This window comes from Hipposideros armiger, unplaced genomic scaffold (genome assembly GCF_001890085.2).
Source record: "Hipposideros armiger isolate ML-2016 unplaced genomic scaffold, ASM189008v1 scaffold_7, whole genome shotgun sequence".
Taxonomy (NCBI): domain Eukaryota; kingdom Metazoa; phylum Chordata; class Mammalia; order Chiroptera; family Hipposideridae; genus Hipposideros; species Hipposideros armiger.
In genome coordinates this window covers 7,975,143-7,987,778 of record NW_017731357.1, presented here as the reverse complement: position 1 = coordinate 7,987,778, position 12,636 = coordinate 7,975,143, and the positions used below count along the sequence as shown (strand labels likewise).

Here is a 12,636-nt window from a genome sequence, read left to right as displayed (position 1 = left end):
TTACATAATCCACTGTTTAATCCCCTAGAGGGGAAGACAACCCCAAACACATAGCCTGGCACAAAAAAAATCCAGTCCTGGTCCCTCGAGGTAGATGATGACAAAGCAGTGACCAGCAGTTCCAATTGGACATTTATATCTCCATGGCAAGACGCCCTGTTCCAGTTTTGAATTTTGTCTTAGAAATCTCTTCAAGCATGTGATGTGCAGCTTTGGTGGGCAAGGCAGCATCTCAAACATAAGCAGCCTTCCATCTCCAAGTCCCCACTGGAGAAATGCTTTCTGCCTCCTTGAGCTTGGCCGTGCTTGGATGCGTGGGCACGCTCTTCCCTAAACCTGCACAACCTGGCTCAGTGCTATGGGAGTTGAACTAAGCTGGGGCTTCCCCACTGCACAGAGAATTGACGCAGTGCCATGTACTGGCCACCAGTACCCATGCTGGGTTCCTTTATTCTAACAGGACCGAGACAGCAGTGATGTTTCCCAAACAGTAAGGGCAGGCTGTTCAAAGGTCGGTACTGTGAGTCTTAACTTTGGGATAGACTAGTTGCCTACGTCTCCACTCACTGCCGATGCTCTTCATTAATAAGAGTTCTTGTTAAAGGATTTTATAGATAAAAGGTAGCAAGGGCCTCTCCTCAAAAGAAAATTTTATTGAAAAGGATTTTTTTCAGACATCTCATTCTGTGAAAGTGGGGAACAGAGATTCCATCCATACTGTGTTGCCTGCCCTTCCTTTTTGAGCTCTAGGTGGTAGTAATATTTAATACCATCTAATGACAGATATGAGTATGAGGGTAATTCACTCCAAAGGAAATACCTTCCATACCGGCACAGGTCAGGCTCTGTGTTGGCAGTCTCTTGGAAGTTGTGCTTGATTCAGCACATTCTGGTCTATAGACCACGCAGAACGCTGATGCCCTGGCCACCACTGATTCTTCCGGGTTGGTGGAAAAGCCATAGTACGGCCAGGTTGAGCCACTTCTGGTGCTGTCACCTGCCATTCTATGCTAACATCCTGAGTCTACCCTCTTGTATGTCTTAACAGGCACTAGGATTTCTTTTGCTCCAGTGCCATCGTCCTCAACTTCAGGTGCATTCTTAAATCACCTGGGTGGCTTTTGAAAAACACCTTTGCCAGGGCTCTGCTTCCAGCCAATTGAACTAGAATCTATGGCAGTGAGGCCCTGGCATCACATTCTCTAAAAGCTTTCCAGGGGATTCTATTATACAGCCAGGGTCGAGAACCTCTTGTTTAGTACGATGAGTAGCAAGGGGCAGATTCATTTCAGAGGCATAGAAAAGAAGGATTGCAAAAATTCCATCTGTCCAAGCAAGAAGGGGAGACCTGATCATGAGACCTGACTGATGCTGACACTAACTGGCTTAAGTCTTTAGTGGCAAGGATGTAACCTCTTTGGGCGTTTGTCTTCATTGATGAAAGAATGGTATTGGACAAAATCATCAAGGTTTCTTCCAGCCCAAACACTATGACTGAAGAGGGTCAGAAGAGCGGTATAACATTGAAGTAGTTATCTCTGCCCTCTTCTAAAGGTGATTTCACACCACGCTGTCATTTTCTCCTAACAGTTGGGAGCTCACTGGCAGGTGACCCTTTGGGGAGTAGAAAAGCTTTTGGGGTTTTGTTTTGGTTTTGGTCTTTTGATATTGGGGGGGAAGTGGGGTGGCGGATTGGGGGAGGGGGGTTGTCACCTCGAGGGGTAAAAAGTATAACTATTGCACTGTGTTGTACAGCTGAAACTAATTCTAAAAAATGTGTATTTCACAATAAAAATAATTTTTAAAAATGATCATTTATTCCTTTTACCTGCTCGATGGTGTCTTGGGAGCATACTACTCTCTATTGATTCCTCACCACCACTGAGAGATGCAGGTCGTACTTTCCATATTAGGGGGTAAAGACTTTGAGGTTAAATAACCCACCCAGGTTCACACAGCTAATGTGGGGAGAGCTGGGGTTGGAATCCCTATATGTTTCTTTGCAGAGCCAGGATTATGTTACTACAGTATGTTCACTTGGAGAAAACTTGAACCCTACCACCTGTAGTTGTACAAGCTCTTCCCAATAGGCTTTTGGCCAAGTCCTTCTAAAGGAGAAGGGGCTGTTCTCTGGAAGCTCCTGGAAGCAGGAGACTTCTGGCTGATGAGAGCAGAAGCCATTTGATTAACTGCCAATCTAGAATTTTACAGTTGTCACTTCACCTCATTAATGGCAAAACAACCGGAAATAACTATTTCTACTTTATGGAGGCCCAGAGAGACTGTTTCTTTCCTAAGAGTTAGTCCACAGCATGGCAAGGACTCAAACCCAGAAGTGCTTCTGAGCACAGAGTCCAATATCCTTTCTCTCAGCTGCCTCCTGACAGTTTTTCATGGGACTTTCTGGTGGAGTCTAGGCCTGGTGTGAGACTCCCTAGAACAAACTGTGCTTCTAACTGCATTTTCCTACCAGCTTGAGAGAGAGAAGTCATGTACATGGGACATTCTACTCCTAACTGTGTTGGATATAATATTTTAATGGCCGTGCTTAAAGTGTGTATAGAGACTTTTGTTAATATTTCAAATGAAACAGGCATTTTAAGCCAGTACTTCTCCCTTTTAATATATGTACCACTAGGTGAGAAAAAATATTTGGTCCTGTGTACATATGTACACTTTACAGGACATGTGTACACGTTACAAGGAAGTCATATGGCCATGTGCAGCCTATCTGAATTCCATAGCATCATCTAGGGCCATTCCAAATGTTGAATTTCATTTTGAGATGAGAAGAAGCAGATTTTAAGGCATATGCCTTGTAGGAAAGGAATCGATTGTCTTTCCTTTCATCTGCTTTTCAAAGTCACAAAAATGGAAACCCTTAATGTCTCATAAGTACTATGTAATACCCCTGAACTTAGTCATGCACGCGCACACATACCAAATCAACTTGGAAAGTACAGGAAGCATGAAATGAGTAAGAAGCACTAAGGATTTTCAATGTCTGAAAACACGGTTAGTCAGTAGCGTAACATATTTGCTTTTTTAAAGGCTATCAACTCCACGTAGTGTGCAGAACGAGGGAGGTAAGCAGCCCGTTGGCCGCTGCTGTGACAACTGCAGTATTGAGGAAGAAGGTCAACCTGTGCACATTCTGGCCTTCCTGTCAGGATGGGAGGGACACAATGCCGAAGGAAGGGAGTTTGAAGCCATTTCCTATGAAATGGTCTTAAGGAAACTGGAGGGGTTTGTCCAGATGAAGAAAACCAGCGGGTTTCCCCCTGGCTGTGTTTGTACATCTGAAGGGTCCGTTGTACAGAAAGGAGGTTAGGCTGGTTCTCGTACCTCCTGAAAGCAGATCCAACCCCAGCGAATAGAAGTTACAAGTGGAAGCCTTTCCAGCAGCTGGAACAGTTTGAAAACTGAATGGACTGCAGGGGGTGGGTGAAGGGAGTGGGCTCAGCTTGCAGATGCTAGATGGAGGGCATGGGCAGATGCCAGATGCCCATAATGAGGAAGGTGGTATGAAGGACCCCCAGTCAGAGTACAACTGTGTCCTGTGACCTCCATAGTACTCTCTCGCTCAAGAATTCTAATGTTAGAAATAGCGGATACCTTAGTATTAAAAAGCCCTTCCAGATTTCTCCTGCTTGAGCCTGACAGGCATGCGGCTAGTTCCGGGATGAGCTCTCCTCAGCACGTCTGCCCAAAATGCTTACGCATATTAAACAGACACATTCCTATACTGAGGCTCATGTGGGTAAATCTGGAAAAGAGTAGTTTTAAACTTTTCCTAAACATCGCTAGGGAATATGAGGATTTGTCTAATCCCCCCTGACAAGACGTAACCTACCCCAAAGAAGCGCTCTTCTTAATTGTGACATATCTGACTTTGTCCTTATCCACTTGATTTCCAGTATGCCATGTTTCTGTCACTGGTGTTCCTGGCTGAGCTCGTAGCTGGCATTTCAGGGTTCGTGTTTCGTCATGAGGTGCGTATACACAAACTGGAGCTCTCAGTTAAAGGGTCTTTGGGAGGAGGAATTTTGAAACCTCATACAATGTAAACAGGGCGCAGATAGGCTACTTGGCATCTCTAGTGGTGTTGCTATTTTCCAAACGTCATGTAATAGGGGCTGAAGTGCCAATAAAATTTCAAAAGCAGGAAACCTTAGGTGTTGATCCTCATGCTGTTTCTTTACATAGCTGTTACATAAAATGATTCTCCACCTTGTTTTAAAGCCGTGACCGTCAATATAGATTAAAAGAATCCTTTGAAAACAGCAGCTTCAGCAAGGTACAAGTGTGTATCTGTATAACAGGATTTCTGAGATTGCAAAGGTAAGCCGAGCTAGTTGTGGCCCAAAGACAAAGCACTAGATTTCCCCAAAGCAGCCCATGCTCTCTTCTCTCCTCCCCAGAGCCCCTGGGGGGGAGGGGCTGCCCCCTGCCGCCCAGGGGTAAAATCCACACCCCAATAGTGCGAAGCCCTGCTGCTTTGCGTGGTGGTGAGGGAAAAGGGGGGATGCCAGTCGTGATCCAAAACCCCTACAGTGCTTTGTTTTTAATTCACATATAAAATTTTAGATTTCCAAAGCTGGGGACAAATAATTTTGACTACTGTTTTGTGATCAGAACTGCTGGTTTCAAGGACACTGTCGGCTGTCATGTGTTTTGTGTGGCCCTCCTTCCATGTACTGTCACTGTAGCTCTTCTAGACAGTGGATAGATGCTCATGCAGAGACAAGACATTCTCGTGCTGCCTGTAGCCGCTTGAGTATCACTTTCCAGATGTATACAGAGGGTGCCAAAAATATATACACATTTTAAGAAAGGAAAACTGTATTAATTGTAATACTCAATATACACTGATAACAAAAGATGAATAGAAGTCACGTTTGACTTCTGCAATTATGAGAGGCGCTCAAAGGGGTTCCCATCAGCGCCCAGACACTTCTGATGACGGCGAACTACTGCTTGAGCAACGCTGACCAAAGTGTCCACTTGTATACATTTTTTTGGCACCCCTGGTATATTGATGATAGGTTAGAAAGTGTGTATGCTACAATAAAGTTCTGGCTCTAACTCCAAAATTTTAAAAATCCATTATTGTAAATCTATTAGTGTACCCTGTAAATAGCAGTAGAACCAGTAGATACTCATGTATTAGAAAGGAACACAGTAGCAGGATATAGGTGGAAATCACACTGAAGTAGTGTTGCTGTGGCTCTTGGAAGTCTGGCATCATCTATCCCAGGTCCTGCTTTTGTGCTCGGCACAAGTTAAGTTCCCAGTGAGCCAGCTTTCTGCACTTTCTGTCCCTTCTCCCTATTGCCCTGGGTTTTCCGTTTACCAGAGATGGCATCTCAGAGGCCAAGGCTGACTTCTAATCCATCTCATGTGCACACTGCATCTGGAATTAGATGCCCCATTCTTATTCTCAGGTGAGGTGAAATCAAATGACATCACAGCCTTGACAGACCTCGAGGTGTCCCCCAAAACATATGTGAACTCCATGCACAGCCTGGCTGGTTCCCACCTGAGCCCTTGCCCACCTTCCTCCCCTGTGACTGGGCTCCATGTAGGGGGTGTTCTCTTAATGGTTCCTGATACCTAGTGTCTGGACAACCTTATCCACCTAACCTCTTTTCATCTGAAACACGTAGGGGCGTGGTGGGTAGGGGTTGCAATGCCCTCTTTGTCTACCAGTACTAGTTTTGAGTTTGGCTAAACAGTCAAACACTCATGATGACAATAGGGGACATTTAGCCCCATTTACTCACAAGCATAGAGTACGAGAAGCAAAGCCAGGGCCGCAGCGGGTTTGTTTCTTCAGAGGGAGCCTTCAAAGTGGTCCGGGGTCCATTCTGTGTACACCCACCGACTTCTAAGAGACAACACAGGTGCAGTGAGATGAGAGGTCACAGCTGGGTGTGGTAGCCACCTGGGCTCCATGTAACTAGTGTCTCATTTTCTCTTGTAAGTGTCCCGTGGGCATAGCATTCAGTATGTCATCAAGGAACATGCCTAGTTAGGAGAGTCACCATCTTTAGCCCTAAGCTTCCCCCCGGGTCATTATTGTCACCTGCTGTCCTCCCAGTCCAGAGTAATTTCACCAGTCAGGGACAGTTTTACCGTGAAGTGGGGTTGCCTGGTAACACACCTGACCCTCCACCTTCAGCAGGTTTCCAGGGGGAACAGAGCTTCAAAGTTAACCCAAGGTCAAGGTCAGATGTGTTCACAGAGGAGAAAGGATTTTGTTAACCATTTATTCACAAGAAAAGATCATGTTCTTTTGCCTCTTTCTTTGGCCTTAGTAAAGACAGATAAGTGGAAGTAGGTTTTGTCCCACTCCTGCATGCTAGAGTAAGGCTCTCCTTCTGGTTAAAACATCAGTCTTCCAGACCCACGTGGCTTGTCCTTTGTCATTCTTCTGAGGAAGGGCAGAAAACTTATAGAAAGAAAGATGAGCACTAATTAATTCAAAGAAAGTAACGAGAAAACCCAGGTTTAGTAGCTCACCACTCAAGCAAGCCCTTTTAGAAACCGACCAGCCACCTCAGTGGGTCATTTCACAAGGCTGGCTTCCTCTGGGTTAGGGGTAAAGGGGATGATTTATTTTAAATTCCTGAGCTAATAAACCCCTGGGTGAATTTTCTGAGCTCGTTCATCTCAGAAAATAGGGTATTCTCTCCCCCTAGCCTAACTTTATTCAGAGACTTTATTTTTATTTATTTTTTAATTTTTAAAAGATTTTATCAGGGAATTGGGGGAGGGAACAACGTTGGGGAATCAGGGAAGGGGAATAGACAAGTTGCTGCCCTTTTGTTCTTCAGTCTAGTTGTGGAGGATGTTGCTTCACTGGTCCATGTTGGTATTGTGATCATTGCACTCTTCCCGGCTGAAGCAGATCAGTCGCCAGGCATTGGATGGCCACTCACGGTGGCTGCTGGCCAGCCCCACTGCAGCCTACGCCATCACCAGCAACTCACGGCAGCCCAGTTCTAGGTGGAGCTGCTGTTCACCATCTTAGCTGTAGAGGGCACAGTGTCACTGGGCCATGTGGGATCCAAACCAGCCGCCCTGCTGCTCAGAGCTCGCGTTCCCAAGCCAACTCTAAACCAACGAGCCACTCAGCTGGCCCTATTCAGAGACTTTAGAAGAAGCTATTTGGGGGTAGAAGTCGGTAAGACTCCAAGTGGGTTTGGGCTGCCATAGACCAGAACCCCGTTCCTCCTTGTCTCCCATAGATCAAGGACACCTTCCTGAGGACCTACACGGATGCCATGCAGAACTACAATGGCAATGATGAGAGGAGCCGGGCAGTGGACCATGTGCAGCGCAGCGTAAGTTCCGGGGAAGGGAACAGCCTGCCAGGACTGGCCTTAGCCTTGGGGGCTGCTGCTGATGTTTGCCCAGTAGCATCTGCTGTTGATTCCAGTTATCTAACTCTTGGTCCAGTTCCCTCTCCAAAGGTTGACATCCAGTCCGTGTTCAGGCTCCAGGTAGCCAGGTAATTCGTGTCAAGAAGCATCACGGCTTCTGGTTTGCTTTTCATCAGTAAGGAGGATGAGCATCCCAAGGAAAGCTAGTTTGCCCTTAAAGCCTCAAACCTTGGGAAAGAGGTAGGCAGTGAGTGTATGACAGCCTCGCTTAGAGTTGGTTCCCAAAGGCTGGCATTCTGGAAATAGTGTCTTTAGTCTGGGTGGAGAGCTCAGCTAAGCTGCGTTCACTGGTTTTGACAGTGGAGTGGGGATGGAGAGCAGACCTAGAAGAAATGGAAGATCTGTCAGGTGTGTGAGTGGCCCAGGCTGCCTGGTGCTTTACAGAGAAAAATAGGTGTTTCCTGCCTGGATGCACTCAGGAGGGGAGATGCTAGTGCTTAAGCCTGGATGCCCAACAGGACCACCCATGGAGGTTTTTGGTTTGGAGGTGGGTTTTTTTGTTGTTTTGTTTTACTTCAGAAGCAGTATTTTAATTTGGGGGGTAACTTATTTTGATAACATTTCAAACTTATCCAGAAAAGTTGCAAAAATGGTACAAAGAACATATACCTTTTACCCAGATACACTAATTATAATTTTGCCCCGTTTGCTTTCATATTCTCTGTGTCAGTGGTTGGCAAATCTTTTCTGTAAATTTGAAGGCCATGCAGTCTCTGTCACAGCTACTCATCTCTGCCACTGTGGCACAGAAGCCACCATAGGCAACACGTAAAGAAAGAGGCCTGGCCGTGTCCCAATAAAACTTCACTTACGAAACCAGGCGGCTGGTGGGCTGCAGTTTTCCAACAGCAGCTCTCTTTCTTCATCTAGGTCTATCTTTTTCTTCCCTTAAGCTGTTTGTTTAGTTATTAGTAAAGATCCTTTGAAGAGCTTTTGAAAACCATTTTTGCCTCAGCTTCCCGGAGCCAATCCTGATGAGTTGATCTATACCTTGAACATCACCCAACTCACACAGGTGATTTTGACACCTAGCCAGGCCAAAGAAACACTGCTTTGCTTTGCGGACGTGGTAAGAAAGCCAACACGGCCTGTCATCTAGGACTCACTTCCTTCTCTGAGTTCAAATGGGCTTCCCAGTGAGGACCGTTGTTAGTGGAGCTTTAGCTCATCTTTACTCACCAAAGCTGTGCCTGTTGACTTAGAGGCTTGGCCCATGTTTCTCTTTTACAAGTTGCAGGGTGGCAAGTGAGGAGAACCGTAGTCTTTGATCTGCCACACTTTGATTCGCTTCCTTTCCCTGTTAACAGCTGAGCTGCTGTGGTGTGCAGAACTACACCAACTGGAGCACCAGCCCCTACTTCCAGCAGCATGGCATCCCCCCGAGTTGCTGCATGAATGAAACCGATTGTAATCCCCAGGATCTGCACAACCTGACCGTGGCCGCCACCAAAGTTAACCAGAAGGTACTTGCTTCCTCTCCGTCCTGATGGGATCAGTGGTGAATGTTTGGGGAGAGCTGTTTTGTTTCTGTGAGATTATGACACGTAGATTAGAAATGATACTCTAGGAGGGAGTCAAGAATATTCCTTTGTGGTCCTGTATTGCCTGGGAGAGGCACTCCAGGCTGCCCACTTCTGAAGGAGAAAGCTGTGACTCAACTCAGCCTGGCATTCCTCTCTCACAAGAATCGGCCCAGGCTTATAGTTAGGGAAGGTTTAGCAAGTGTTTTCTGTTAACCCTGATGGTGATGTCAGACAGGGAATGCTGGCTTTCTTCTTTCTGGGTGTCTTTCTTCTGCTTAATATATCTTCTAAACATGAAATTATTCGCAGCTGGGTGTCAGTCCTTAGCAGGAAGGGGGAGTAGAGTTGACAGACAGCATCTGCTTCTGCTAGGAGGGTGGCCTTTATTTTAGAGAGTTCACTGCTATAGGAAAAGAAATCAGCAACTCCACTTCAACTCACTGTCGACATCCTGACTCCAAAAGAAATTAGAGAGAGAGAGAGAAAAAAAAAAACTGGCTCAAAGAAATGTGAAATTGAGTATGTAGTGGAAATGAGGGAAATGAAATTTCAGTAGTCAGAGAAATGACAGGTAGAAAGTCTATTTTGGTAAACAAAAGAAAGAATAAAACCCTACTATTGAGTTTAAGTATGGTTATGTGGCCATCAGGTAAGTTTTCTTTTCTTACTAAGATAAAGTTCTATTCTTCTAAGATTGGCAATGTTCTATGTGATCTGGGCCAACTATTGAATAATTCATAGAAGATAGCCATTCTCTCAAAATTAGAATTTTAAGAGATGCTTTCTGTATTTTACCCATTTAACGTTGGTATTTGTAGCATAAACGCTGCCAAGCATTGTTGCCATTCTGGAAGCTCATGTTTTCATTCTGGGCTTATTACTTTGCTATTGCTGTGGCGAGGTAAGATGTTCAGTACTGATAGCCTCATGTCTTGGCTAAGGGGACATCTGTTCCTCCTGGTATTTCCTGATGAACTCAAAGTTGGGGGCTTCCTTCACCTCTCATCAGTAAGGTAACTTCTGGGTTCTTCATGAACGTCTCCATTGCGCATCCATACATGTCATTATGCTGCCATTTTATGAAGTGCCAAGCTTGTCTAGCACATGGTGGATACTCCGATTTATAAAAGGCAAGAAGTGCTTTATCACAGTGAGATGTTGGTGTACCAGAGCCTCAGGAGATCGTTTACAGACACGGCAACCATCAAGCTCTGATAAAAGTCTTTACACCCAAACTTCCTCTTCTTTTGTGAAAGTTGAGGATCCAGAAGTCCAGAGTATGTGGTCTGAAGTCAGACTCCACTTTAAATTCTGGCTCAGCCACTTGCTGGTCATGAGATCTTGATCAAGCGCCTTAACCTTTCTCAGTCTCTTTTTTCTCATCTGTGAAATGGAGATAATAGTTCCTGCTCCCTAGGATTGCTATGAGGATTGAATGAGATAAAGTTTCTAAAGCATGGCGCCTGGCGCAGAGTAAGGACACAATAAATGTTAACTGTGACATGTAATGTTAACTGTAATGTAAATGTCAGGATGATGATGGTGAAGTTTGCCTTCCATTATACCATGCTGTGACTTTTATTAGAAATGATGCAGCTGGTCCTTGTAGGAAGGATCTTTTGTTAGTATTCGAAAGCAAGTTTACAGGCATATCCCATAGTGCAGGATCTATAATCCTGACAATTATTTCCAGAATAAAAGATAGGGTAGCCTTTTTTCTTTTCATTGATAACCTACAATTGACCTCACTCCCCGCAATCCTACTTTATGTTTTCTTGAGCACCTCAAATACCTGGAAGAGTATACCCTTATACTCTGGAACCTGGCTCCCTGAGGGGAAAAAGTGAGTGAAAACAGAAATTCATCTATTGAGTTTCATTAGCTATTCTCATTCAATGCCCACATGAAACTCTGAGACAAATTACTTCTCAGGTCTGAGTCTCAGATACCTCATCTATCAAAGGTGGGAAACCGGGATGGGTAGAGCTAGTAATAGTAGATGCTCATAAAGATTAGTCCTCCTACTGGCTCCCTCCCCCAGGAGGCATAAGCACTGCCACATTCTAGTTATGTGGAATCCTGTTATCTAGAGAGAAGAAATACATTCTAAATCCCCATAGATCTTTTGGTGTTTTGAACCCTCTGCCCTGACAGCAAAGAAAGATGACTCTTGGCTCTTATGTGGCAGCCTGAGAAACCTACCTTGTACAAATAACTGGGAGACGGCAGGAAGGAGGTGAGAACAGTTAAGCAGGATATTTATTGTTTTGTTTGGGGGGACGGAGTTTATTTTGCTTCGGTTTCCAGGATGATGAAATGTCTGCAGATTCAGATGGCCAATAGCATTGACTGAGTCCCGCCTCCAAAGGAAATCCTTGACATTTTTTAAGAGCAGAGGCAAGAGGATGAGAGAGTTATTCAGGTCGGCAGCTACCAAGATTTCTCTTCCCAGAACCTGTCTGGGACTAGCCGTCTACCCCTGGTATTGAAAGTCTGCCACTCACACATGTTTTCCATTGGTGACTGTGTTGATTTAGATGTGCTGAGAGGGTGAGCAAATTACCTGTTCTGTTTCTGGGTGTTTCTTAGGACACTTAGCAGGCCTCTGTAGGTTTATTTCACGCCTGACAACCAGGCTTTCATTTGAGGAAATTAAAAGAGATCGTTGTGGGTGATAAGAGCATCGTTTAGTGGAGAACTTCAAGTGGAATGCAAACAGGGCCTGGGGGTTGTGTATCCAGGCAGTTCTTGTAGTCTGCAGAGCTATGCTGAGACCTGGACAATGGGCTCCTGGATCCTCATGGTGAATAACAGAGCTGAATCCAGAGATAGAAAGCATTGATTTCAACCTTGGTCTTGTATCGTGTAAACAAGGAAGCTAAATCACTTTTATCTCCTCATTTTAAGTAACCCTCTTACTGATAGGATTCATTAGTTTGCTTTCTTATTGGAATAAAAAATAGTGGGGGAACTTTATAGAAGAGTGCTTCTCAAACTTTATTGGGCATGGGAAACATCTGGGGATATTACTTAGATTCGTTAAAATGCATTAAAAACAAATAACCCAGGGATCTGTCAGATTCTGATTCAGTAGGTCTGGAGGGGGGCCTCGGATTCTGCATTTCTAATTAAACCTCAGGTACTGTGGCTGCTGCTCGTGGAAGGGCCCCACTTTGAGGAGCAAGGTTTAGAGAGAATGATTTTGCTGCAGCTGTGCTAATGCCAGGCACCTACTTCATTTTTCTGATTTCTCTTACCAGTTGGAGTGAGAGAAAACTATCAAAAATAATGTGGCTGACTCTGAAATCTCCTAAAATGGAGTATAAATCATACTTCAGAAAAGCATATTCAGCTTATATGTAGAATTGAAGTTCGTAGGAAAAAATATCTATGCCAAACTATTTTGCAGAGTAAGATAAAGCCCACCTCACTTCTTCCTACTTTTTATTATTGGGTTTGTGTTTTCATATTTTGAGTCGACCTAACACTGGTGCTGGTCTGAACTTCATTCCTCTGTCCAACCATCGACCACCACTGTGAGGAAAAGACACAGTCATGATGGCCAGCACTGGCAAAACGCTATTTCAGCTGTTACCATTTGGGAAAGTGTTAGACCATCCACCTCTATTCTCGCTTTGAATTCTTCCTAACCCAAACGGCTCTCCCTT

At 44.8% G+C, this 12,636-nt stretch overlaps 1 protein-coding gene across 1 annotated transcript in view; it reads left to right on the top strand.

Moving 5' to 3' along the window:
• TSPAN7 (tetraspanin 7) overlaps positions 1-12,636 on the top strand; it is a 132,731-nt gene that overhangs the window by 109,033 nt on the left and 11,062 nt on the right. The window contains exons 3-5 of the mRNA XM_019650274.1: positions 3,918-3,992; positions 7,251-7,346; positions 8,753-8,908. Coding sequence (XP_019505819.1) covers positions 3,918-3,992; positions 7,251-7,346; positions 8,753-8,908 — 327 coding nt within the window. The remainder of the gene's footprint in view (positions 1-3,917; positions 3,993-7,250; positions 7,347-8,752; positions 8,909-12,636) is intronic.